The sequence below is a fragment of the Miscanthus floridulus genome, chromosome 19 (genome assembly GCF_019320115.1).
Source record: "Miscanthus floridulus cultivar M001 chromosome 19, ASM1932011v1, whole genome shotgun sequence".
NCBI lineage: Eukaryota > Viridiplantae > Streptophyta > Magnoliopsida > Poales > Poaceae > Miscanthus > Miscanthus floridulus.
This window is the reverse complement of record NC_089598.1, coordinates 110,440,295-110,468,155: the sequence shown is the minus strand read 5'-3', so window position 1 is coordinate 110,468,155 and position 27,861 is coordinate 110,440,295. Positions and strand designations below refer to the sequence as shown.

Here is a 27,861-nt window from a genome sequence, read left to right as displayed (position 1 = left end):
GAGCTGTGGTACAATACCTCCTACCATAGTGCCCTGGGCTGCTCACCATTCAAGGCCCTATATGGGTATGAGCCAAACCTGGGAGCCACGCCTCCACCCACTAGGGATACAAATCAGGCAGTAAACGAGGTGATCTCTAATCGAGAGCGACATTTGAAGCTTCTCAAACAGAGACTCGAGCAGGCTGAAGGTACAGGCGGATAAGAACAGATCAGGCAGTTTGAGGTAGGAGATCAAGTTTTGCTCAAATTGCAACCTTATACTCAGTCGTCTGTTGCCAGTCGACCATTCCCAAAGCTTGCATACAAGTTTTTCGGACCATACAAGATCCTGGAGCGAATTTGTGCAGTGGCATACAAACTGGAGTTACCGGCTCACAGTGAGATCCATCCAGTGTTCCACATCTCTCAGCTCAAACCGTTTACACCTGATTACACCCCTGTCTTTTCCACGTTACCTGAGGCTACTGAGGCTGTCCCAGAACAAATTGTCCAACGCCGATTGGTCAAAAAGGGCAACACTGCTGTACCGCAAGTGTTAGTCACCTGGTCAGGATTACCAGCAACATCAGCTACATGGGAAGATCACAATGTGCTTAAGGCTCGTTTTCCAGAAGCGCCTGCTTGGGGTCAAGCATATTCTTCGCCCGGGGGTTCAAGACTCAGGGGTGAATGCGTATTGGGCATAAGGCATCACCAGCAGTACATGGCGTATAAGTAGATGTGTGTTTCATGTAATAGAGTATGACTAGTGGGTCCCATGGACCAGTTGGTTACCAGCCTTATATTCTATCGAACTATTGCTTGTAAGATAATTAAGAATATTTGCTATCGAAGTAAACGGAAGACAGAGCCATACTCTGCTCCTTCCTCGTCGCTGATATCCATCTTGTCTCTCACATATCCGGCGATCACCGTCGGTGGCCACGGGTGTTACAGAGAGGAGGCTGGACTGGATGGATGCTTCGAGGTCGAGGAGGATGCAAGGCAGCACCCCAACCCCAACAGCGGGGGAGAGAATGGAGACTTCTTGTGGAATCCTCGGTGGAGCTCGAAATCGTGTCCCAGAGGCCAGAGGACGACTCTCGGCCGTTGGATTTGCCTCGAGATGCGTGTTCTCCTATGGTAAGGGAAGAAAAAACTGGAGATGGATTCGAATTACAGTACTTGGGATTTGTGATGAATAAAATTAGGAAGATGCGACTGTTGGCCACTATTTGTCCAGAAAATTTCTCATTTGACACTTAAAAGATGACTTTTCCAGTGCTAACCTTTTATGACATCAGATTGATACGGGTCGTATTACCCATGTTTCAGTTACAAGCTAATACATCATAAATTCAAATGATCAATACAAAAATATGTGCAACAAGCAAAATCCTACAATACCAACGTGTAACAAGAAAATCCTACCTATCCCGTTGTGGTTCAGAGATCAATCTAGTGAACCAGACATTAAGGGCAAAATGGGCTTTTCAGCTTGCTACTATCAGTGTTTGCTACAAAAACTATTAGGCACAGAAAATAGGCCCAGTACCATGTAGGACAGGGAAAAGTTTTCATCGCTAAATAAGAAACAAAGTTATTTTTAGTGTGAAATAACAAAATTTCTCCAATTTATCTGCCAAAAAAGCTTACAGAAACTACAACTTATGCTTCGTAATAGAGAAAGTCATCGCATCTGACATATTACTAGATTATACTTATGGTATGTTTGGCACGGCGGTATTTTTAGCACGACTCTTCTCGCCCTAGACTATAATATAAGCCGGAGCCGGAGCCGGTGAAGCTAAAAATGGCAGTTTCATCGGCTCCTAATTGATTTTATTTATGCAAATCAGCTCCTAACTGAGTTTATTTATGAAAAGCGATAAAAACAGTTTCTTGCTACACTAAGAGTACACAGATGATAGATTCTACTAGGAATCAATCGAAGCAAACACTCTACGCATACCAAACGGGAGCTTAGACTCTATTAGAGCCCATTCGCTTCGCTGGAAAAATAAGCCAAAACACTGTTCCGACTAATTTGTTATGAGAGAAAAATACTATTTCAGCTGAAAAAACAAATTAAAAAAGACAGATTACAAGAAACCAACAGGACCCAGGTATCAATCAAGCAAACACTCCACGGGTCCTGTGTGTTCTGACACAAGCAAGCACATTCTCCCTGATCCAAGTCGGCTCAATTCCCTCTTTTATGTGGAAGCCGGCTCAGAAAGTGGTTCCAATTCGGCCCAATTCCGAGGAACCAAAAAGGTTCATGGGCCATGGCAGTCACGTGATGACCGACGCTACAAGTACACGCTACACAAAATTTTCTCATGTAACAGCAATACAAACACAGTGCAAACGATTACAGGTGATGACCTCTGCTTGCTTCTCAAAACAACTTACAACTGTACTAATAATTTGCAAACGACTCAACTCATCCATATACACAGTGCAGCGACAGACTCCGTGCAGAATTAGGGTACAGAGAGGGATAGCCGGATTCAGCATCAAGCTCGATTGAACAGGACTGACTTTTCGTTTGTGAATTTGCGAAGACTCCACCGCATGGTGCCTAAAGCTGAACTCAGTTCAACGGGCGCTGACAAGGAAAGGGTGCTGACATACGCCGCATTCTATCGTCTCCGAACCAGAAGTTGGAACTTCAACCTGGAGCAAGGCAAAATTGATGTGACATGTTCAGATGTCTATTGTCAATCAGGGCACTAGGCATCGGAATTTGGAAGAAGTGTATGGTTGCAAAACAGACCTGAAGATGGACCGTGCAGATTGGGCACGCGACCTCCCGCATTCGCTTGCCAGAAACATCCAAAGACCTTGTCCCTGTCAAGGGATAAAACAACACATTTATATTGTTAAATAGCACAACGGAGAGCATCTCTGGTATGGATTGCAGAGACGAATCCACTCACCTGAAGATGACCTTTTATTTATATCCATGGCTTCCTGTTCAAAACCACAGAATATCCTCAGTCAGTGTATATTCAAATTTTGAAAGTTAGCTACTCCCTTCATTTTTAAATACATGATGTTTAGGACAAGGTAATTAGTTCAAAAATGATGGAGTATGTATTAAGAAGTTCTGTTCAACATTTGACAAACAACTACACACTACACTATACAGGACTAAAGGAGACTGTATGCAATAAAAAGGACAGTGAAAGTGAAATAGAATTAACTCTACCCGTGGGTGATGTCTACTCCACTTGTCACTTACTAAGTTACTATGGCAATAGCCTAAAAAATTTCAGTAAAGGTGGTGTCAAGCATTTTTTTTTCAATACATTAGCACCCCAGGATAATCTGGTCTCACGCGCTTAATAAAATAAAGCTGGGCAGCTGTCGTAACCAAAGTATTATCCCTTGAAAGTGAACTAGAAAGCTCTATCAGTTCAATAGAACTGTACAAGACAACAATGCTCAAAAGAATCGGAGGAGCTAACAAACCTGAAGCTTTTTGGCAAGATCCTCATGGCTGTGAACAATAGGTGGATTCGGCACTTCCCTTGCATTGTTAAGTCTTTGCGTTACTTCAGCCTTTGAAAACAGGAAGGCGTGATACGAAAATTAGTATAACTCGTAGGGAATTGTATGTTCAGGTTGTCCACGTAGACCACTCCAAACAGACCAGGGCATTAAAGACTTGACGAAACAACAGGGTTTTATTGGATGAAAAGAAACCCACCAATCAGTGCAAATCTTCAGTTTTTTTTACAAGAAAATGCATTAACAGCGTAAACTAACTAACTCGTTTATTTCCCAACAGTGCAGTACGAAGAAACCAGTAGCTCCTTGTTGAGAAAAGAAATGAATGAACAATAAAGCTTCAGTGCCTCAAAGGAGCAATAAAATGTCAAACTCAACATATAGTGGTTATTCAAATATAAATATCTTGGGCCCAACTTATAAATTAACGGTATGTGCTGTATTATCCAAGTGGCATGTTTGGGTTTTCAATGTTTATGCCTTGAGCCCTCTAAGCTCAAGAAAAAATAAATCAAAGCACTAAATAAGAGCAGAGATACTGCAATGGCAAAGGATTGAAAAAGAAAAATATTACCATGCATCTGTCACAAACTCGAACTGGTTGAGCATCAGCATCTGCATTCAGAGGAGTTCTTCCCTGGGTGCACTTATCGCAGAAAATATCACCACAGTTTCGACAGTGATGCTGAAAATATAATAGGTTTGCCAAATTAAAAAAAAAAATGCCAAGGTGATATCATCAGCAGAACAGATCAATATATAACTGTTCTTACCCTGCGGTTGAAAGCACTGAAATCTGCTGCGCATGCTGTGCACTTGCTGACAGCTTCATCTGGGACCTGAAAGAAAGAAAGGAGAAAACATGTATCTGATTAGAAAAAAGTGAGTCAATGAACAAATCAAGAATCAGGAAATGCGCAAACACATATTGCATGTGACATGATAAGTATGAAATCAAAAGCAGAATGCAGACAATAGTATTCAAGGCAGGCTCCACTATGATACTATCGAAAAAAAAACACAAAACCAACAATGCAATCGAACTAATAGCAAATTAGCAACAGAGACAAACAAACATTGAGCTCAATTTGAACTTAGCTTTGCAAATTATGCAGAAATTACAGGTTTGAAATGATAGCAAGAAACAAATAGAGAGACTAATTACCCAGTGATCTTTTTCCTCATTCATAGGCTTCATTAAATTCCTCCAATCAAGGAAATTTTTCTTCCTCTCATTTTGCTGCTCAGCAGGCTTGGCTGCATCAGCAATTGCTCTACTTCTTGACATGCTGCTTCCACCCATCTCCTTGAACTGCAGTCCAAAGAAACTAACAGACATCAATCATTTCAGGCAAGTCACATATAGCGCAACAATGCAAAGTATAAAAACTATTGGACGATTTAAAATACGTTGATAACACAGATGCCAAACCTGCACAGTCGCAGCTGTGACTGTGTCAAGAATGGTGTTGGATGTATAGCTGTTTGATTTCAGCCTTATTCTTTTTGCTTCAACATCCACTGAACTCTTGGACCAAAAGGCAAAGATAGAGGAATCTAATACCTGATAAAGAGACCATAAGATCAACAAAAGAAATACTAGAATTTTGACGTTACAAAGTCGCCATAAGGACGAGTTACTTACATCCCATCTAGTTACAGTTTCAAGGGGATATATTCTTAGTGTCCTACCAGTGTTGGGATCAAGCATCCGAATTCCATCCAAACCAACCTGCATAAGGCACAAGCAGAAAAGTATTGATTAATGACTGCTGGACCATACCAAGTATGACATGCCAAGTATAACAACATAACATTATTAACACCCTTTTCTTAAACAGGAGTTCAATGCTAACATTTACAGGTATTGGAAACCATTATTTAGTAATTTTAAACGTGAACATTTTGGCAACAACAGTCCTGTCCCAGCCTGTCCATTTTCAGTTCGGTGCGAATTCACAACCATCGGTTAATTAGGTAAAAATACTTTCCAATTTAATGATTTCATTTGAACTATTGAACACTCTAACAAAACATTTCAACAACTGTTGCTATGCTAACTACACTACAACTCCATTCACAAAACAATTGATTTAACTACCATTTCATCCACAACATATACTACATATTTTAAACACCAACATTAGTATCCTTGCACAAGGTTCTTGCTGTTGAACTTCTGTAAAAAGAAATGGCCGCTACTTTTTACACTGTGTTAGTTATACAAACATGACAAAAAAAGACAATGTGGGGAGCTTTTCCAGCATATCATTCAGTTGACTATCAGTAAACAGAACAGCTTGACTTGGCATTTGCTCTCACCAAGCACCCACTACTGGCTACTGGTTACTTGACCAAGTTCATTTACTGCTCACGGTCACCTCATCCGTTGTAAAACAGACAATGCAACCAAAGCCAGCTCTGAATAGCCGATGCTAAGCCAGTAAGCAATGGACTACTATGAAATGCAATCAGTTTGCACACTGAATGGATCAATTGTATAGTTAGCAAAATCTATGACACAATGTTCACTAAATTCATCTTGTTCCACAGCCTCAGAACAAGTAGAGTACCTGGCAGAGCACATCCATGGGGCTCCCAGCCCCCTCCGGCAGCAGCTTGACCCTGAACTTCTGCACCCCACCCCTGACGTCCTCTGACGTCTCTGCCTTGGGCACAGCCCTCACCAGTTTGGGGCTGGCCGCACTACCCCCGCGGCCACCTCTATCAGCAGCTGAGCCAATGGACCTCCCGTAGTCATCAAACAGTGCGGATCCCGAGCCCGACCTCGGTGCGGTGCCCCTGGCCCCGTACGGCTCCGGCGCGTCGCCGCCGTCGTACGCGTACGCCCCGTCGTCGGACCAACCGCCCCCGCCCCCGCCCACGCCCGCGCCCGCCGGCTTGGGCGGGTACAGCTCCTGGCCGTACCCGGAGCCAGGGCCGGATCCGTAGCCGTAGCTCCCCGCCCGATCCAGCGACGGGTACGGCGAGGGCACTGGGTTGTGCGGGAGCGGCGGCGCCGGCTCGTAGGGGTAGTACGGCTGCGGCGGCGCCGGTGCGGGCGCGGTGGCCGGCGGCGCGTAGTGGGAGAGGTCGGCGGGCGGGTACGCGGGGTACGACGGCGCGGGGGCGAAGTCCGCGGGGTAAGACGAGTACGGGGGCGCGGAAGCCGGGGCGGACACCGACGGGTAGGCGGCGGGAGGAGGCGCAGAAGCCGGGGTGGACACCGGCGGGTAGGCGGCGGGAGGCGGCGCGGCCGGGGAGGGGTAAGGAGGGTAGCAGGGGGCGTAGTCCCCCGTGCCGGAGGGATGCATCGCCGTCGAAGGGAGGGCTCGGATCGGGGAGTGGGTGAGGCGAGGCGAGGCGGGGCTGGCCGAGGGCGGAGGCGACGAGGTCGTCGGAGACGAGACAGGAGGAGGAAGGAGACGAGACGACCGGTGGTTGTTGGTGGCGCGATTTTGCGAAATGGACCTCCACAGCTGAAGTACTTGCGGATACGGGCCTTTCCTGTGTGAGAGAAATGGTCTGGAGGGTGTGGATTGAAAGATTGAGCCCCTCAGTGATCAGCCAGTGTGCATGTGAGAATAAATTGTGTTCATGTGGCTGGGACTGGAATGAATTATTTGGATCAGGGATCGGTTGCCTCTGATTAGCATGACAGTGTTCAGCAAACTGATGCTAATGACAGTTTCAGGCTTGAAGTAATCTGGTGAAAAATGTTGCTCTGGTTGACTGGTTGGTTGTATTATTTAATTTAATACTTGTTTTAGATACCGAAGATAGACTGAAATTACCACTGAAATAGGCATTTGGAATGCTGGAAAATTTCCTGAATCCTACATTTTCCCTGTGAAGTTTTTACATGATTTTTATAGAAATTTTACATGAATCAATTCAATTTCATGGGAAAATGCAGGATTCAAGAATTTTTTCCGGCATTCTAAAGGGGCCTGAAAATGCAATGCTCTCTTTCCCTCAACAAACACACAAGCTGCAGCTTCCATTTGCTCACCAAACACACAAACTGCAACCACAACGCATTGCCACACCCACGCATGTTTTCTATCTCTGCCACCTGCTCTGCAAGTGCAAGTGCTCTCCTTTGCTGCACAGTTACACAGGGCTCAAATACAATCTGCAACTGGCTGGCTGGCATGAGGGGCTTACATTACATATGCAGCTATGTCAGATTCAGCAACATAACCAAGAAATGAAACCATTGGTCTAGGTAAGAGAGGTCATTCATGCATTGCATCGGGATTATTAGTTCCATGCATGTCGATCGGCTCTGAACACAAGCATATTCAAATAACAGACAGTGAAGGCAACACAAACTTCGCTGGAAATTTCTAGGCAAATGCAAGCAAAAACAAACTTGATGCAAGGCTGATGAGGAAAGCGCAACCAAACCCTGTCCAAATGCATACACCCTAACTTTCAACACGATGTGATTGCCGAAAGAGGCAACTTGCACTATTGTTGAGGGAGTTGCTTTCTTCATTCGGCAGGCGATAAGATATTAAACTAGTCGGTAACCATCATGGTTAGACAAAAGCTGGTAATCGACTTAATCCTATATATGTCAGCACATGACAAGATGAACACTGCACTGTCCAATGAAAAGGAGAAAGAAATCACCAATCAGAGCATCAAACACATACATCTGGACCGGGTAGTAATACGATACCAACAGCTGCTTATATTGTTTACACCAATTATTATGTGATTGTAGCAAGCTGCTCAGTTTATTTTTAGTAGGTGTGTGTGTATCAGTTAGGCGATGCATAGTTATATTGTAGGCATGGTGATTCATCTAAGCAAATTGCTTTCCTTAATGAAAAAACAAATGTTGGTATGTACCTTGTTGATGTCAGAACTCTGAAGACTGTTAAGTAGCTTTGCTGAAAGGCCATGTCTGTCCGGCTGCAGCCTGCATCTTCACTTCATTTGATCCTCCTCCATCTGAATGTTTTCAGAAAAAAAATAACACATGCTGCGCTGGATCACTCTCTACAGTTAGTTGCTAATATTTTATTTCTCATTGCTGTGTTCTATTCGCAGCTGTGCAGCAGCTGATGATGTACATGTTTGTCACTTTCCATAGGGGCTGAGAGAGTAGTGATGTGGCTGGTGCTTCTTCTTTACAAGTAGACATCCTATGGTCGGCAAATACAAACATATCTTGCCCATTATTCATTACAACAAATCTAGAATGCTTGCAGCCCTTTTGTGCCTTGATAAAAGTAAATGCACGGCAAGGTCAAAAGCCTCAAGGTGTTTCTTAATGATCAGGTGACGACATTTGCAGCTAACGTCCCTGAAAACGATGTTGATTAATTCACATATTTTTTCGCAAACATCTCGAAGTCTCGCTTCGGTTTGGCCTGGCTTGGATTTTGGTAGATGATTGGGGGATCAGAACAAGCCTTAGTGTTTGTTTCGGAAACAGATAGATGAATTTTAAAACAAAGATCAGGACAAAGGTGAATTTATTAGGTCGTTCTTGGATAGGTGGAAATATCTTGCACAAAGATGAGGCCAAAGTTTCAGACATCACACAGAGCTAAAGAAACGAGATAGAATATGCACATTTTTATCAAGGCAACCACTACACCTGGTCCTGCAGAAATCCCCAAGTGCTTTGCCACGCTGTTGACTCATCATCTCCTATATATATTTGCACTGCAGCTGCAGCTAGCTAGGCCATGCTCTGAAATCTGAATACTGCAGAAAAAGCGCCGCTGAGTGTGATAAAGAAGATTACTTCCTGCGAAATATCTCTGCATTGGAACATGGATTGGATAGATAAAGATGGCCAATGCGATCTGTTTGGTTGGGTCAATGCGTCGGTGTCTCGGTGATGATGAGATGGGATTACGAGTCAATTTTATGCTGCGATATCTATATACATATTAATTGTCGTGGTGCAATGATCTGTCGACAGAGTGAAGTGGTTTCAGAACTTTGCATGCTTTTGATTACAGTCGGCATCTGGAGGGTCATCAGACAGCAACTCGACCTCAAAGTTTTAATGCTTACACACTAGTAAATATCTATGAACTCATCTATCCATGATATCTCAGTCAATATAATGTTGAGTTATTATATATAGAGTTGTAAAACTAAACTCTGAATGAGTGTGGTACAGCAAGTACTGTCCCTTAGTGCCAGCTAAACTACAAGTAATAAGACAAAGTGCCAAAAGCGATGGATCTTGGGAAAGAAATGGAAAGGAATGCGAGGTCCAGATAAGGCTATTAGAAAGGGATGCCCTACCCAGAGTCCCAGATGACACAGTTCACTTGTAACGTTGATCAACTAGTACGGGGACCATCCTGCTTGCTCGATGGATCGCTTTCTCCAACTCCAATATGCAAGCATGTGAACCAAAATTCTTAAAAGGAAAATAAAAGATTTATGAGCTAAACAACAGGAGTGGACATGTATTTACATGGTGTAATATGTCATGGTGAGCTAGCAAGCATGCGCAGCACTATATCTCTAATAAGTTCATGGCCTGATGAAAATTCTTAGCATCATATCGATCTCCTGATCGAATCGAAGTGGTGGATTTAGCCAACTGCCTCCGTCCCAGACATGATTATTAGATGCCAAATAACAATTAATTAGCCTATCGGGAGCCGCCGCCGCCGCAGCAGCTGGTAGGAGTATATATGTAATTAACAAGCATGCAGGCATACGACACAGGCTGCATCAGCATCAGCATATAAATACTCCTACAGGTCCATGAACTATCTCACCGCGCGCCTGCAAGCAAAGCCATTAGCAGCTCAGTGGTCAGTGCTGCTGCCAAAGCTAGCTGAGCTGCACCCCAGTTTCCAAGCAGCAGCATAGCAGGAGCCAAAAGTAGAGGAAGCACTACTAGCGATTACACATATCCAAGCAAGCACCCTAGTGTTGTTGCTTGTTGGTGCTCTCTCTTTTTCTCCCTCGTCTCCTTATCTATCCGTCATGGCGGCCAACTACCACCACTACCAGATGGCGGTGCACGCGGCTGCGGCGGCGGCGGCGTGGAGGGAGCCGGACAGCCCGCAGCTGAGCTTCGTGAGCGGGTGCAGCTCCCTCTTCTCCATCTCCACGCTGCATGACGACGACGACGACAGAGCCGCCGCCGCCGTCGTCTACGCCGGCCACGCGCTGCCCTCCACGCCCGTCTCGCTCGCTGGGTTCGCTGCCGGCGACGACGTCGACATGGAGGTGCAGCAGGCCAGCGGCGACGACCGGAGGAGCATCAGGATGATGAGGAACCGCGAGTCCGCGCTCCGCTCCAGGGCCAGGAAGAGGGTCAGTACGTATATGTACACCAAGTATTTTAGCACAGTTGCATTTTCTCTAATTAAAGATATGATTTTTCTACTTGTGAGTTTATTGCCAATTATGCACTGCTATCTGTGCTTATATTATAAATATGATGATGGCAACGTCAAAAACTAGGGGCCAGTTTAGTTCCCCAAAATTTTGCCAAATTTTTTAAGATTCCCCGTCACATCGAATCTTTGGACGCATGCATGAAGCATTAAATATAAATAAAAAATAAAACTAATTACACAGTTTAGATGAAATCCACGAGACGAATCTTTTAAGCCTAATTAGACTATGATTGAACACTAATTGTCAAATAACAACGGAAATCGCTACAGTAGCATTTTGCCAATTTTTTTTTGGCATCTAAACAAGGCCTAGCTGAAAGTCTAAAACTTCTAAATCTATGAAGTTTCCTGAAAACATTGCATGTAGACTACAACTAACTGAAAGTCTAAAACTTCTAAATCCATGAAGTTTCCTGAAAACATTGCATGTAACTACCATATACCTATGAAAGCAGGCAGCCCCCCTTGGGAGCCTTAAATTACATATAAAGTACTATTTATTAGCCTCTAAATCATTATTATTTTCTTAACTCTAGTCCTAATCTTCATTATTTAGCCCTCCCGAGAAGCTTATCCTGGATCCGCCCGTGTATGAAAGCATATAAAGCCATGCATGCTTCAAAATATTTCTGTCACTATTGCAACCCTCACTGTTTTGGAGAACACCTTTTCAAGCTTATAAACAACCTGTTCGGTTGGCTGGTTCGTATCGTTGCTGGTTCGTTTATGTGAGAGAGAAATACTGCTGGTGAATTTATATGAATAGTGTCCATGTGAAGGGCTGGTCAACCAACCCACCCAGCCAGCCTCAGCCGATCACGCTGGTACCTATCACAAAATAATAAAGTACTAACGAGTATGGTACAGCATTACAGCTTTGCTCCCCATAAGATAGTACATCCCAATTCCCAATATATGCGTATACTATATATACCGGTATGTGACAGAGAACCTTTGGAGAGGTGGTGACTGATGACTAGTGAGCTAATTTGGTCTCTGAGTTAAAAAAAAGTGTGAGTTTATAAAAGTTTAAATAAATGGAACGCGTGGTGGCCCTTTCCATCATGCATATATAATTGAGTTCCTGCCAATAATTTCTTAGTCAACATGGAATAAACATGTATATCTCTTCTCCGAGTGCCACCAAATCCATCTAAATTCCTTCCTCAGTCCCTAAATAACTGTTGTCGTTGTTGTATATGCCACCAAATCCATCTTAAATATGTGCAACATTTATATCTTTAAATAAATTTATTAAAAAACTAGATTCAAATATCTTTCCAAAGATACTAATATGTATCATAAATATTAATGTTTTTAATACATATTTAGTCAAAGTTGTTTCTCAGAAAGTGAAAACGACATATATTTAAGGACAGAGGGAGTACATAGTTGAACGACACACATATATATCATCTATTGTTTTAATAACAAGTTGGATGGTTACCACTCTATCATCCCAGTAGAAAAATCGCCCCCTCCCCCACCCCCAAAAAAAAGGTCAACACTGATCATGATGAGTTCAGTTGTACCTGCTCTCCAAGCCTAAGCACAAAATCCTCAATCAAAAGAAAACAAAGAAATTTCAAGCACCAAGGGCTCACACAGCGACACGAGTACGCTTGTGCAAACTTCGTTAGAATATTCCTGGTGATCATGGCATCTGCATCTCCATTCATATTGGTAGTTTGTGATTGTTTTTTTGTTCCAGTTTTTGGATGGTATATATATGCAGAAGTGTGTGATTATTATTGGTTGGATTACAGATCCAAATACCAAAAAAATTGCAAGTTGCCATATGAAAATAGGTAGTTATAACTTCAGGATTGCGTCAAATTAACCACTACAATTGGTTACGTCTTCTTCCTCGTAGGCGGCTTACGATATCTATAAGACTACATAGAAGTACAGACTAATACAGTCTCATGGTAATGCTTATGTAGTTTGTGCTGTCTCTAAACATAAATAATTATTAAAAGTACATGTGTAACAATATAATTTGATCAAAACTAAGTCAATGAAAACCAACATCTCAACCAGCACAATCAGTCGTACGTTGACCTGAAAATGAAAGGTCTATGTGTTAATTGTAGCTCGATTATTTTTACCAAGTGATTTGTTTGTGTGCAGGCATATGTGGAGAATCTAGAGAAAGAGGTTCGCCGGCTGGTGGATGAGAACTTGAAGCTCAAGAAGCAGTGCAAAGAGGTGCATGCTAAAACATATACTCAAAATCATGCATGTCAAAAGCATGCCTTGTTTTCTTTTGGTGGTCAATGTGATGAACACTTCTTTTTTGCTTCACAGCTGAAACTGGAAGTAGCGGCACTCGTCCTCCCAACCAAGAGCTCACTTCGAAGAACCTCATCCACCCAATTCTGAAGGGACAAAGAAACATGAACATATATATTTGATAGTAGTACAAAGTTAAGAGAAGCAATGGTTGGACTCGTGTGTACATTTTCAGTGTCAGTGCGTGTTTGTGTGAAATAGGGCAAGGGGAGATAGATTGGGCATTATGCTGTGATATGTATCTTTTTTTTTTAACACCCAGAGCAGTCTCAAGCTTGCCAATCTACCATCCCACAAGTCTAACATGCTTTAGACTCCGTGGCGACATGAGTTCAATTAGATGCCTATGATAATCCCTGCAGGCTTCTGCGTTCACCATCAAAGCCAAGGAAAGAGACTTGGGCCAAAAGAGGGAACTAGACTTAGCATTTTGCATATCAAACCAACGGAAAAACTGAGAACGTTTTAGGCCTGAAATCCGTGCCTACGGCCTAGTGCTCTTGGGCTGGACTCCACCTGCTAATTTTAAGTTAAAAGGTGACTACGAAAACTATTTTGGGCTTGGTTTCCTCCAGTCCAGGCCCAACCCTAGAATAGCTGTGGACCAGGCTTAGCCCACTGAACTCATGCTAGCATAGTTTTGCTGAGTTCTATGAGGGGACAAAGGGTTAGGCAAACAAAGTCTACCTTGTATTTGTCTTACTTGTTGGGTTCACGGCTTAAATTAGGCCTCCTAGCCGGTGCTACAATTTGGGTTGATTAGTGTCCAATGTAACACCATAGATTTCAGAGTTCACGTGCAACTTTTTTGACCCCCTAGGGCACAACTAAGGCGTGTTGTATTAAACTTTTTCTTTACCTTAATATAAAAACGTGCAAACCTTTTGCATGACCGAGAAAAAATACTACCAAAAACATAACTATTGAGGCTAAGGGCCCATTTGCTAAGGCTCTGCATCAGTTACAAATGGCTAGAGTGCTCTGGCTCTAATAGAGTTTCCCAGATGGAGCTTCATTTACAAACGGCTAGGGCTCTGGCATCTCTACTAGAGTTTTCCTAGTCGAGCTAAGCCATTTGAAAAGTTTTCCCTGATGGAGCTAAGCCATTTGAAAAAAACATTTGGCAGAATGACTTTAACAAGTAGGGATGAGGCTAGAGGAGGAGTGTTGGGAGTTTTTTCTCTCTCTCGCTTCTAGTGCAAACAACTCTTGCTCCATGGGTGCTTTAGCCTTTATAGGTGTGAAGCCGTTTTTGGAGTGACCATTTGGTAAGGTTTATCGTTTATGGAAAAGTCAAAACAATATAAAAGCTCTGAAGCCATGTATAAGTATCTCGTGAGAGCAAAGGCAATACAATAAAGCATGACAATATATAATAAAAAGGTAGGAAATACATTATGCACAATGACCCCAAATGAAGCCCAATATGCATACACAAGTATATAAGCTTAAAATATTAATATCGTCACGGTGCTTCTTGGTGGGCCTTCACATCGTCTTGTAGGATGATGAAGCGATCCAAGTCCTTCGGGCCACAACTTTGGTAGGAAATAAAACAAGAATGACATCACTTCTTCATCACATACAAGTCAAGGAGAGGAGGAGGACTAGCATGGACGTCTAATTCATCTTTCTCATGGTGGAGGCCCAGTCCAACTAAAATTGGAGCCTATCTCGGGTTCCAGGACCAGTCTGCCTTAAACTGGTCACCCAGGATGTATCCGGACTCTGTTTTCAATGCTCCACATATGGTTGGAAAGCTAATTTGATAAGGAAGCCAATCCAAGTGATCTCACACCAAAATACCTTCGGAATCAATGGGAATCGTCGAAACAAGTCAGCATCCAGAATCTGACAGGGTGCTACGACATCGTCTTTTGGTCCTTTGGACCGTGTATCGTGTTTGAGCCCATTAGGGGGTGCGTCCAGGGGGGTGACGCCCAAGTGAAAGCTCTAGTTTGGTTTTGGTTAATTGATGAAACCCTAAGTGCTAATCTAGTTTATCAAAGTGATTATGAGATAGGTTGCACTACTCCAAATGATGAATCAATGGCGAAGATCATGGCGATGGTGATGGCATGGTGATGATCAAATGCTTGAACTTGGAAAAGAAGAAAGAGAAAAGCAAAAGACTCAAGGCAAAGGTATAAATAGTAGGAGCCATTTTGTTTCGGTGATCAAGACACTTAGCAAGTATGATCACATTTAGGTTAGATAGCCGTACTATTAAGAGAGGTGAAACTCGTATTGAAATGCGGTTATCAAAGTGCCACTAGATGCTCTAACTCATTGCATATGCATTTAGGATCTAGTGGAGTGCTAACACCCTTGAAAATGCTTTGTGAAAAATATGCTAACACATGTGCACAAGGTGATACACTTGGTGGTTGGCACATTTGAGCAAGGGTTAGAAACCTCACCGGTGGAGTGACAGGGGTTCACAGAGTGACCGGACGCTGGTGGTGTAGTGACCGGACGCTGGGTTTAGAGTCCGATCAGTAGCAGCAGTGAGCACGTGTCTTGGTCTTGTGACTGTATGCTGGTGCGAAGAGTGACCGGACGCTAGCAGGGTGCGTCCGGTCAATGCTGACGTACGCTGACGTGTGGTGCACAGTGGAGACATTGAGTGACCGGACGCTGGGTGAGTCCGGTCGAGCATGACCGGACGCGTCCGGTCGTGATTTTGCGCGAATGGAACCTTACTGGAAATGACCGGACACTGAGGTCCATTGTCTTGTCACCTCACAGCAGCGCGTCCAGTCATCACTTAACCGTTGGGATCAGGCGCTCAGTATTTGAAGAGAGGGGACACGTGGCGTGTATCACGCGACCGGACGCTAGGGTCCAGTGTCGGGTCAATCTGACCGAAGCGTTCGGTCGGCCCGTGTTCAGTGCAGTGAGTAGCCCAACGACTCTATTTTATGGGGGCTTCTATTTAAGCCCCATGGCCGGCTCAAGCTCACTCTCTTGGCCATTTGCATTGACATAGCAACCTTGTGAGCTTAGCCAAAGTTCTCCCACTCATCTCCATCATTGATTCATCATCTTTGTGAGATTGGGAGAGAATCCAAGTGCATTGCTTGAGTGATTGCATCCAGAGGCACTAGGTATTCGTGTTTTGCTATGTATTTCGCTTGTTGCTCTTGGTAGTTGCCACCACCTAGACGGCTTGGTGCAGCTGTGGAGGATTGGCATGAGTTGGTAACTGTTCGTGGCCATCTTCGGTGATTGTGAGGGGATTTGTACCTTCCCCGGCGGAGCGCCGAAATGTAACTCTAGTGGATTGCTTGTGTCATTGAGTTACCTCACTTGTGGGTAGATTCTTGCGGTGTCCAATCATGTGGACGAGGTTTGTGCAACACCTCTTAGCCGCCGAACCACCAAGTGTTGGTCAACACAATAGGGACATAGCATGTTGGCAAGCACATGAACCTCGGGAGAAAATCGGTTGTCTCTTGCTATTTAGCATTCTCTCAGTGATTGATTTCATCTTCATCTTGTGATTGGTTCATCCCTCTACACGGTGGTATAATCACCCTACTCACTCTTTTATATTCTTGCAAACTAGTTGTGTCAAGCTCTTTAGTGTAATTAGAATTGAGAGCTTGTTTTGTTATTTTAAGTTCATCTAGTGGTGCTCTTTAGAGTAGAAAGATTGAGAGCTCTTAGTGAGTAATAACATTGCAAGTTGTGTGCCTAGTAATCATTGCAACTAGAATTGTTGGATAGGTGGCTTGCAACCCTTGTAGAGCTAGAAGTTTGTATTTTGCTATTTGTCATACTAATCAAATTGCTCTAGTTGATTTGTAGATTTTTAAATAGGCTATTCACCCCCCTCTAGCCATATTAGAACCTTTCACCAAGACTCTATAAATAGCAGCCATCGCTTTCCTTAGGGTTTGGGTTTTGTTTAGTTCTTGATTTTCTCGTGAAACAGACATCGTTTTGCTGCAACTGTGCTGCCAAGGCTGCTTGCTATGAACCAGGGCCTCAGTTCTTGATCTTGTTCCCCTGTGGCGATTAGTCCTTTCGAATAAAGACTTGAACTCCTTGTTATCATAAGCCTCATATTTATTTGCAGTTTTAGATTGCGTTCATCCCGTTCTTGCTTGTGTTCTCGATTCGCTTACAGGAAAGCCTTCTTGGCGAGGTCAATCGCGTTCGCGTGGTTGATAACCAACGAAGCAGTGGTGTAACGGTTGTGGGGTCCGAATCAGTCTTGGTTCGAAGCCTAGATCGTGAACGTCGAGTCTCCACCAATCGACGCTATCATATATTTCGGAAGATCGGGCCTAGTCTACATCAAGTGGTATCAGAGCCCTTATTGTCCGTTAGGTATAACTTTGTTTTTTTCTTTAGATTGTTATTGTTTTTGCATTACCTATAGTCCACAAAAAGCCAAAAAAAGATATAGACTAGGCCCGATCTTCCGAAAGGTATGATAGCGTCGATTGGTGGAGACTCGATGTTCACGATTTAGGCTTTGAACCAAGACTGATTCGGACCCCGCAACCGTTACACCACTGCTCCGTTGGTTATCAACCACGTGAACGCGATTGGCCTCGCCAAGAAGGCTTTCCTGCAAGCGAATTGAGAACACAAGCAAGAACAGGATGAACGCAATCTGAAATTGCAAATAAATATGAGGCTTATGATAACAAGAAGGAGTTCAAGTCTTTATTCGAAAGAACTAATCGCCACACGCAAACAAGATCAAGAACTGGGGCCCTGGTTCACAGCAAGCAGCCTTGGCGGAATAGCTGCAGCAAAACGATGTCTGTTTCACGAGGAAATCAAGAACTAAACAAAACCCAAACCCTAAAGAGAGCGACGACTACTATTTATAGAGTCTTGGGCATCACCCCCTGGACGCGCCCCCTAATGGGCCCAAACACGATACACGGTCCAACGGACCAAAAGACGGTGTCGTAGCACCCTGGCAGATTCTGGATGCTGACTTGTTTCGACGATTTCTATTGATTCCGAAGGTATTTTGATGTGAGACCACTTGGATTGGCTTCCTTATCAAATTAGCTTTCCAACCATATGTGGATCATCGAAAACGGAGTCCGGATACGTCCTGGGTGACTAGTTTAAGGCAGACTGGTTCTGGAACCCGAGATAGGCTCCAACTTCAGTTGGACTGGGCCTCCACCATGAGAAAGATGAACTGGACGCCCATGCTGGCCCTCCTCCTCTCCTTGGCTTGTATGTGATGAAGAAGTGATGTCCTCATCATCCTCCCTTTCTTGAATTGAAGTCGTCCTCGACTGAAGTAGATCGTCTCCTCCATTGGATGACAGCAACGATGGCTCTGGAAGAAGACGTTCATCTTGGCCCCCAATCCTTCGCAAAGGTGGCTGCCATGGTGGCTTCCCTGCTGGGAATTCATCCTCCTCCTACAAAAAGATTAGTACCAACAAGAGGCATATCACTAGAAGCAGGACCAAGTGGACATATAGGCGATGTACAAGTTAAAACATAACAAGGTTCATCATGATCAGCAAGAACAGATTTAAGAGCAAATAAAACATCTTTCATGTTACTTGATGGTTCATTTATTGGTTTGCTAAAGTCTTTATCATGGTTTTTCTTTTTCTTTTCAGCAAGTTCCTTTTCATATTGCACAATTTCAGCAGGAGTTAAAGGAAGTAAAGCAATGATCTTTTCCTTAAATATAAAAGTATATCTATTTTGCCTACCATGATGTAGAACATTATTATCATATTGCCAAGGGCGGCCTAACAAAAGTGAACAAGCTTGCATAGGCACGACATCAAAATCAGCATAATCATGGTATGATCCGATAGAAAAATGCACACGAGCAGAGTGTCCGAACGGATGGACGCTCCATTCCAAAATGCGCGTGCCGTCTGAGCGCCGCTAACACTGCCCCCACCTAAACTCTGTGTCATCGCCGTGTCCCACTCCGCTCTCTGCGTGCCGCCGCCTCCGCCCCCCACCCGTCCTCTGTGTCATCACGCCCACCCCACCCCACCCTCCCAGCTTCGTTCGGCTCGTGTGCGGCGTCGCCTTCTACACGCCGCTGAGCTCCACGTTGTCGGCGAGCTCCACGCCACCGAGATCCGCGTTGCCGGTGAGCTCCATGCCATCGAGATCCGCGCCACCGGTGAACTCTACAGGCCGCTGTATAGCTCTGCGTGTCGATGAGCCTCTATTCGCCCAAGCAGAAGGAGATGTTGCTATGAAAAACTTATGTTTCCAGCCTATGTTTCGAATGTTTCAGGTGTTTTGAGCGCATGTTGCAGGTGCTTCAGGCGCATGTTGCAGGTGTTGTGTTGCAAGGAGATGTTGCTCTGAAAGACTATGTTTCAATTGTTTATAGTGTTTCAAGAACTTGTTGTTGCAAGTGCTTCAGGCGCATGTTGCAAGTGTTGTGTTTACGGATGTTGCAACAATAATATTATACATGTTTCAATAGCAATCTGGGCATGTTTTAGTAGTACATCGCCGATGTTGTAACAACGATATTGTACATATTTCAATAATAATCCGAGCATGTGTCGTTAGTACATCACCGATGTTGTAGCGGTGGGCCCCAAGGGCATCCGTGCGGAAGCCAACCTCCTCTAGACGCCGCCGCCCCCACCCGTCCTCTGCGTCGTCGCCGCGCGCCAACCCCGTCCTCTGTGTGCCGCAGCTGCCCTCCCCCTCCCGTTCTCTGCACCGTGGCCGCGTCGCATCCCGCCCTCTGTGCATCGTCGCCTAGCTCCATGTAACGCTGCCTCCTGCGCGCTGCAGAGCTAAGCATCGTCGGTGAGCTCCACTTTGCCGCTGAGATCCGTGCTCGGACGCTCCGTCCCGAAACGCGCATGCTCTTCTGTCCTCTGCGCACTGCCGCGCCCCACCCCTCTGCGTCGTCGCTGGCCCCATGGTGAAACAGAGCAGCTGCAGGGCGTCCGGACTCCGGACGCTGGCGCTAGTCGTTCCGAAACAAGAATGGTACTATTTCAGTGCACGATCCACGACATTCATCGAGTAGGCAAGTTAAGGAGGCTGGCTCATCGAAGACTACGGTTCTTGTATAACCACACCAATGGAAAAAAGAAAATAAACTTTAGGTTAATCATGTCTGATGGCTGAAAGAACAGAACTTAACTAATTGCTTTGGGGCTAAACTGTGTCTAACCAGGATCAGGACTTTGTCGTTTTGGCATATGGTCGATTTTTCCCATTAAATTTGTGTGCCAATATATCTACACTTCTTTTATCTCTCAGGTGCTTATCTTTTTGTTGGGTATCCAGACAACATATAACTTTATCATTGTTCGAGTAAAGAGATAATATATGTTTTGTTCTTTGTCATTTTAACCATACAAGTTGGTTGCCCGAAAATTCAGGCGCTTGAAATATAGCACTATCATATATATTTATATATAATCTAAATCGCACAAAGTTGAAAAATGCACAAAATGCTTTTTTGGTAAATTTTCTCAGCAAACACTGCGACTATTGCTATGTCTCTGTCAGTGACCATACTGCCTATAGTAGCAAAACGGCCTAGTGTTCATCAACGCCAGGACACCGAGAGCCAGACACCCCGCCGCCGCCCAACCCCGGGCGACCTCCGGTCGTCGTCGACGCCGCACTGCCGTCAGGCGGGGGGTTCACAGTCGGCGACCCTCCTCCTGCTGCTGCGCCGGCGGAGACGTTGACAGCGACCCTCATGCCTCCTAGGCAGTGGCCCGGGAAATCGCAGATGAACCAGTATCCCCTCGCCTCGGCGAGCACCACCCGGTCGTATCCGCTGGTGTACTTGACGCGCACGCCGTTGCCGCCGCCGGCGGCGGTGTCGCAGGACCGGTAGACCTCCTCGGTCACCTCGTACACGTCGTGCTGGGAGCTCACGTACTGGAAAACTGCACGCAGCAGATCAAACATCAAAGTACGTACATGGATCATCAGTATATATGAATCTCATGCGCAAATTAAACACGCACACGAAACAAGTAGTGTTCATATGCATGTGTATATATCATGCAGGGATGCATTTTGATATGATGAGCAGAGCAGGCGGCAGGCGGTGATCGAGCTGACCTAGGACATCCCCGACGGCGAAGGCGTACTCCCTTGCCCAGGCAGCGTAGTTGATGCCGGACCCGGATTCCCAGCCGTAGCTGACGTCGCCGACCACGTACTCGGCGGCGCCGGCGCGGCGCGCCGGCCACAGAAGCAGTAGCAGGGAAGCGATGGCCAGCACCTGCATCGCCATATCACTGCTGCAGTGCTGCTGCGTGGTGACTGGCGCAGGATCGGATGCTCAACTCAGCTCGTGTGTTATGACTTATGACTACTTAACGATGCTTCCGCAGTTCCGCTCCAGGACGAGGCAGAGCGGCAGAGCCGACGCTGACGGCGACGGAGGACGGACATTTCGAAGCGCCCGGCGAGCTGCGTGGACATTTGGACGAGGAAGATGAGGAAGAAGATGAGGTCAGCGAGCTGAGGTCGCTAGGTGGATGACAATTGAATCGACGTTCGGCGGCGGCCTGGTGGTGCACGTGACGAAAGAGCACCCCGCAGCAGGCCGGCAGGATTCTGGGCCTCACACGGCAGGCCAGCCCAGCGCAGCCCAACTGCATGCTAGAAGTCTGATTTTTCTCTTCAAACTTCAAAACCAGACATTCTACTGATCTACTCCCTCAACTCTCAAAATTGTTTAAATTACCTTCTAGCTGGGTTAGAAGTGGTTTTATTCTTGTTGGTTGCATCTCATATTAAAGTTTTTAGAACACATTTACACATCAATTAAAATGTTTTGGAAAATTTCCACATTTTCATGGATATTTTCCAATTTTACTAGAACTAAGCCTCTATTGACATTTTTACGAGCTTTAAATATTTTATTTGGCTTTTTTGTGTCTCAATATATCTCTAGGATTTTTCTCGGTATTTTTAGAATCCTAGACATTTTTATGGTTTAAAAATCTTATCAAATACTTACTTGATTATTTAACTGTAAGAATGATGAAACAGTCTTGAAAACAACTTCTAACGTGGAAGGGGTTAATTTAAACGGTTTTGAGAGCTGAGAGGTTAAAATATTTAATTTTAAAGTGTAAGAAAATAAAAATATACCACGAAAACAATTCAGAGGGTAAAATGGACCTTTCCAAATGATTGCACTTTGTCCTAGTGACCTCGGGACACGAAACTCCTTGTGGACTGTAGTCATGGATATTTAACGCTTTGACCAAAATTTAGTCAAACTTTCAAAACTTTGGCCATCGAGGAATTTCAGCAATTTAATCTATGAACATAATAGGAGTCGTGTTGCAACTTATTTTATAATCTCATATATCTATCAAATGTTACAATTATATTTTATTAAAAATCATATTATTCCCTTCATTCTCTTTTATAAGGTGCACGCACAATCAAGATTTATACTACAAAATCTTTAACCAATAATTTGTCTAACAATTTTAACTATCATAATATATCAAGTTAAAAATCTTATTATAAACTTATGATATGCATGGTTAGCACTTTGGCAGCTTCGTGGCCTCTGCCGCCAGATTCTAATAAGTTAAAGATCTTGTCAGTTGATCATGTATATATGGGTACAGCTGCACACACAGGGAGTGATCGTCGAATGGAGGACTGAGCTGAGCTCCCACTGAGCTCCGCTCCACCCACCGCCATTGGCCACTCCGGCCCCGGCGTCCATAGCCCCCACCACCGTCGGTCACTCCAGCCCCGCCGTCCACGGCCCATCTCCGTCAGACCCTAGGGCCTCGGTGTCCTCCCTTGTCCCTCCCTCCTGCTCTTCCCGCCTCATTGTAGGTCATGGAGCACAATTCTTCCTCCCAACGTTCATGAGTGGATGAGGTCGAGGAAGAGGAGCTTGTGGCAGGATCTCAGCCGTTCGCCGCCATGTCGCCTGGCCTCAACCCCAACGCGCCCCGTTCTATGGTGGGTCGTCGCAGATGCCAGGCCTCAACCCCGACACCCCCTCTTCCACGGCGGCTCCTCGTCGGTGGGTTCTGGGTTTGACTGCGGTGGGAAGCTCTCCTCTGACTCGAAGGCCTCCTATGGCTCTGAGCCTTGCTCCCCACCACCGGAGGGAAAGGGAAAGGCTGTCGCGGTGGACGCTGGTCATCGCCGGCGCCCGCGTCGTCATCATCGCGCAAGGAATCTGGATGGCTTCATGGCCGTGGCCCGTCGTAGCCACCCCCGGCTAGATGCCCACACACAAGCATCTTACCCTCAACAACCTGTGGTGGTTGAACGTCGCTCGCCATCACCGATGGCCCACCCGGCGCATGCCTCAGGCATGTCGGATGCTTAGGGTTTCCACCAGGTCCAGAGCCATCGTCATTGGTGTAGGCGTACGCCACTGAAGCAATCGAAGCCTCTTCCGACCAATCTAGTCGGCAAGTGTTTCAACTACATGGGTGAAGACCATGTCAAGGCGGATTGCATCTACCAGTCGCGGTGTCTCATCAGCAGGAGCGATGAAAGGTCCTAAATGGCTAGAGGGGGGGTGAATAGCCTATAAAAATTTCTACAAATACACTAGAGTAAGAGGTTAGTATACTAAATGGCGAAATGCAATTTTGCTCTAGCTCTACAAGGATTGCAAGCCACCTATCCAACAAATCTAGTTACTATGATCACTAGGCACAAACAATGGCTATGTCACTACTCACTAAGAGCTCTCAACAAGTCTACACTAAAAAGCTCCACTAGGTGATACTAAACTAGCAAGCAAGAAAAGCTCTCAAAACTAATTATACTAAAGAGCTTGATAACTAGTTTGCAAAAAATATAAAAGAGTGAGTATGGTGATTATACCGCCACATCGAGAAATAAACCAATCACAAGATGAAGACAATCCAATCACCGAGAGAAATCCAATCACACAAGAGACAAGATTTTTCTCTCGAGGTTCACGCACTTGCCGGCACGCTAGTCCCCGTTGTGTCGATCAACACTTGGTGGTTCGGTGGCTAAGAAGTGTTGCACAAACCTCGTCCACACAATTGGACACCGCAAGAACCTACCCACAAGTGAGGTAGCTCAATGACATGAGCAATTTACTAGAGTTGCCTTTGGCGCTCCGCCAGGGAAGGCACAAAACCCCTCACAAGCAACTAATCGAGGCCAGAGACAATCACCAACTCTGCTCAATGATCCTCTAATCACCGGGCCATCTAGGTGTCGGCAAACACCAAGAGTAACAAGCTCACAACTAGCCCAAATCACCCAACTAGTGCCACAAGATGATGCAACTCAATGCAATGAACTAGAGGCTCTCCAATCTCACTGAAGATAATAAAATCAAGTGAACAAGTGAGTGGAGTGTGTTGCTCAGCTTTCAAAGTGTGTGCACAAGTGTATGAGGTGCCAAGAGAGTGGCCAAGGCCAGCCACATCATCTATTTATAGCCACACAAGCAAATAGAGCCGTTATACCCCTTGGAGTTGTTTCTGTGAGGTCACCGGACAGGGTAGTGCCTGGCATCAGGCGGTGACCTGCCAAATAGTCAAATTCCAGCAGCTAAAAACTAGTCGTTGGGGCACCAGACAGGGTGGTGGTGGCACCACCATGGGGGTGGCGGTGACCACCCAGCCGAGCCCCTTGATTTCCCTACTCTCTAGATAAAAGGGGTGGTGGCCCCTTTTGCTTTTGGTGCTCTTGGGTAAAGAGGGATGGTGGCACCGCCCTGCCTATGGCGGTGACCAGGCGGTGCACCACTGTGCACCAAGTGGTGTACACCGGACACACTGGAGACCGCCCTCCAACACGCTGCTCTCAGCCACCTCTAGATGGGCACCGCCCTAGGGGTGGCGGTGCCATCGGAACAGTGGTGGTGCCAACCCTAACATCAGTGCTTCTCTGCCTTAGGCAGCCGGTCATCAGACAGGCCAGGGTGGTGCACTGCCACACACATGGCAATGACCACCCCGAGGCAAACTCCTCCATTAGCTACGATTTTGTTTCTCGATTCGATCCACAAATAGTCTAACACTCCTTTGCAAGCGTTGCTAACCCTCAAAATGTTTCCCAAAAACATATTAGAGCCATGTTAGCATTTCTCAAAATATTTTCAATAAATATTTTTGCTTGCTCTCCGAAGTGCACTAGGCCTAAATGCAATGCATGAAGTCCAACACCTAGTGGCACTAGATGATCAAATTGTCTACTTAAGAACCCCTCTTAATAGTACGACCATCTATCCTAAATATGATCACACTCTCTATAGTGTCTTGATCACTAAAACAAAGTCCCTAATTATACGTTTGCCTTGATCTCCATAGGGTTTTATTTTTCTCTTTCTTCTTTTCCAAGTTAAGCACTTGATCATCATCACATGTGGCCATCTCATCATTTCTGTGATCAACATCACCATTTGAGTGCCACCATGCTCCTCACTTGGAATGCATCAACCTAACTCATATCATCACTCATGACAAAGGTTAGTGCTTAGGTTTCATCAATTATCCAAAACCAAACTAGGGCTTTCAATCTCCCCCTTTTTGTAATTGATGACGACCTATTTACAAAGATATTTAATGAAATCTTTTTGGATTCATGTTACTTGCCCAAGCATATTACCATGTGTAAAGGTTATGGACAAGTTTCATCAACCCAAATTGGTAGTATTGGCTCCCCCTACATATGTGCTAAGAGTTTGGATTTGAAAGCTTGCACATATGCATAGATTAGGAAGTGTGGGGAAGTAATGTCTACCAAATGATGCTAAGGTGTAAAGAATGGACCTTTGAAGTGTGATACCAGTCGGAGTTACTATTTGAACACCATCCTTAGCACCATGATTTGCTAGATATCACTTGAAAAACAAAGACAAACTAGATACCTCGTGAGATCAACATTAGAAGTAAGGTTCTAGTACCGCTTGTAAAAGTTCAAGGAATATCTAGCTATCCTATGCATGCTAGTTTTTCATTTCATTAATCATTTTCTATGATCTAGCATACACCACACAAGCATGGATAGGGAATTTAAGAACTTGTGCCATGCAAGCAACCATATGTAATTCACATTCAAATACAACATACAAGATTATGAGCTTGCTCCCCCTACTTGTGTGCTTCAAATTTTATAATTGATCTCCTTACATTTCATTTGTTTGTTTGCTCCGCTTATCTTACTATCTTTGTGAATTTCTCTTCCCCTTTGTCAACAATTAGCAGAAAATGTGAGCTCAAATTTTAGATAGGTTGGGGTGAAACCATATAAAGTAAGGATTATTTTCCTAATTTGGTTCAATCTAGATCACTTGCAAAAGATATTTAACTCGGTTTGATCCAAGGGCAAACTTCTTCACACCTCCAAATAGGGATTATCATGCACCATGTTGAGTTAAACACTTATAGCTAATTTTCTAGATTAAACACTAGGTTCACAAGCCCACAAACATGTCATATGCTACCACTAGATCATTTCAAGCATACAAGCAATAGTGGTACCATACAAGTATCAAATTCATTTGATTTTTATGAATGAGCCTAAGACATGTGAGGAATGGCTAGATGCACTAAACAAGTCCTTATCAATGGATGAATGACATGTCAATCAACTTTATCTTGCTTTGCTCGAAGGAGAGGCATGTCATATATAGGGGTGCATCAACACATATTGGAGAAGTTAAGTATGTTCAATTCATTCATTTGCTTGCAAAACCTCTTATCATCAAGTGGCTTGGTGAATATATCGGCAAGTTGATCATCGGTGCCTACACTCTCAATGCATGTCCTCTTTTTGTTGGTGATCTCTTATGAAGTGATGACGAACATTTATGTGCTTTGTTCTTGAATGTTGAACCGGGTTATTGGTGAGCTTCATGGCACTTTCATTGTCACAAAGCAATGTCACTTGTTTGAACTTGATTCCAAAATCATTCAATGCAGCCTTCATCCAAAGTAATTGAGCACAACAACTACCGGTCGAAATGTACTCCGCTTTGGTGGTTGAAAGTGCTACACTATTTTGCTTCTTTGATGACCAAGATACAAGTGATCTTCTCAATAGTTGACATATGCCCGATGTGCTTTTTCTCTCAACTTTGCATCCCGCATAATCGGAGTTCGAATATTTAATCAACTCGAATCTTGCTCCTTTGACATACCACAATCCAATATTTTATGTATGTTTTAAGTACCTCAATATTCTTTTGGTTGCCTTCAAATGGCTCTTTCTTGGTGAGGCTTGAAATCTAGCACACATACATACACTAAATATCACATCCGGCCTTAATGCGGTCACATAGAGTAGGCTTCCAATCATAGACCGATATATCTTTTGATCCACCATATTTCCACTTGCATCACTATCCAAGTTTCCATTTATCCCCATTGGTGTACTAATTGACTTTGCATCATCCATTCCAAATTTCTTGAGCATGTCTTTGATGTACTTGCCTTGACTCACAAATGTACCATTCTTTAATTGCTTGATTTGGAGACCAAGGAAGTAACTAAGCTCTCCAATTATAGGCATCTCAAACTCATTAGCCATCATCTTTCCAAACTCCTCACAAAAATCTTGATTGGTTGATCCAAATATGATATCATCAATATAGATTTGCAATACAAACAAGTCACTATATATCTTTTTGGCGAAGAGAGTGGTGTCAACTTTTCCCATCTTGAATCCTTTAGAGAGTAAGAAATCTCTCAATCTCTCATACCATG

The 27,861-nt window shown here is 44.5% G+C and overlaps 3 protein-coding genes across 3 annotated transcripts; 1 reads left to right on the top strand and 2 right to left on the bottom strand.

The window, feature by feature from the left end:
• Positions 1–2,355: 2,355 nt before the first annotated feature.
• LOC136527010 (protein FREE1-like) lies at positions 2,356–6,885 on the bottom strand. The gene is made up of 10 exons (XM_066519608.1): positions 6,071–6,885; positions 5,143–5,229; positions 4,930–5,061; positions 4,663–4,809; positions 4,271–4,336; positions 4,072–4,182; positions 3,459–3,548; positions 2,924–2,957; positions 2,761–2,834; positions 2,356–2,660 (listed from the first exon to the last, which is right to left on the bottom strand). The coding sequence occupies exons 1-10, from the start codon at positions 6,809–6,811 to the stop codon at positions 2,583–2,585; spliced, it is 1,560 nt and encodes a 519-aa protein (XP_066375705.1). The 5' UTR covers positions 6,812–6,885; the 3' UTR covers positions 2,356–2,582.
• Positions 6,886–10,365: 3,480 nt separating this feature from the next.
• Positions 10,366–13,397, top strand: LOC136525269 (protein FD-like). The gene is made up of 3 exons (XM_066518274.1): positions 10,366–10,802; positions 13,019–13,096; positions 13,196–13,397. Exons 1-3 carry the CDS (start codon positions 10,470–10,472, stop codon positions 13,268–13,270), a joined length of 486 nt encoding a protein of 161 aa, XP_066374371.1. The 5' UTR covers positions 10,366–10,469; the 3' UTR covers positions 13,271–13,397.
• Positions 13,398–20,701: 7,304 nt separating this feature from the next.
• On the bottom strand, positions 20,702–21,407 carry LOC136526609 (basic blue protein-like). Its single transcript, XM_066519221.1, has 2 exons — positions 21,239–21,407; positions 20,702–21,060 (listed from the first exon to the last, which is right to left on the bottom strand). The coding sequence occupies exons 1-2, from the start codon at positions 21,405–21,407 to the stop codon at positions 20,702–20,704; spliced, it is 528 nt and encodes a 175-aa protein (XP_066375318.1).
• Positions 21,408–27,861: the final 6,454 nt, after the last annotated feature.

What these genes read in the sequence shown, in the direction of transcription:
- LOC136527010 (XM_066519608.1), bottom strand. Translation starts at nt 6,811, where the DNA reads ATGCATCCCTCCGGCACGGGGGACTACGCCCCCTGCTACCCTCCTTAC. An exon ending in ATCTTGCCAAAAAGCTTCAG is followed by an intron (nt 2,958 to 3,458) that starts GTTTGTTAGCTC and finishes GGTTTTGAACAG; the next exon opens with GAAGCCATGGATATAAATAA. An exon ending in TCTGCACGGTCCATCTTCAG is followed by an intron (nt 2,661 to 2,760) that starts GTCTGTTTTGCA and finishes GCCTTGCTCCAG; the next exon opens with GTTGAAGTTCCAACTTCTGG.
- LOC136525269 (XM_066518274.1), top strand. Translation starts at nt 10,470, where the DNA reads ATGGCGGCCAACTACCACCACTACCAGATGGCGGTGCACGCGGCTGCG. An exon ending in GCTCCAGGGCCAGGAAGAGG is followed by an intron (nt 10,803 to 13,018) that starts GTCAGTACGTAT and finishes GTTTGTGTGCAG; the next exon opens with GCATATGTGGAGAATCTAGA. An exon ending in TCAAGAAGCAGTGCAAAGAG is followed by an intron (nt 13,097 to 13,195) that starts GTGCATGCTAAA and finishes TTTGCTTCACAG; the next exon opens with CTGAAACTGGAAGTAGCGGC.
- LOC136526609 (XM_066519221.1), bottom strand. Translation starts at nt 21,407, where the DNA reads ATGCAGGTGCTGGCCATCGCTTCCCTGCTACTGCTTCTGTGGCCGGCG. An exon ending in CGCCGTCGGGGATGTCCTAG is followed by an intron (nt 21,061 to 21,238) that starts GTCAGCTCGATC and finishes TGCTGCGTGCAG; the next exon opens with TTTTCCAGTACGTGAGCTCC.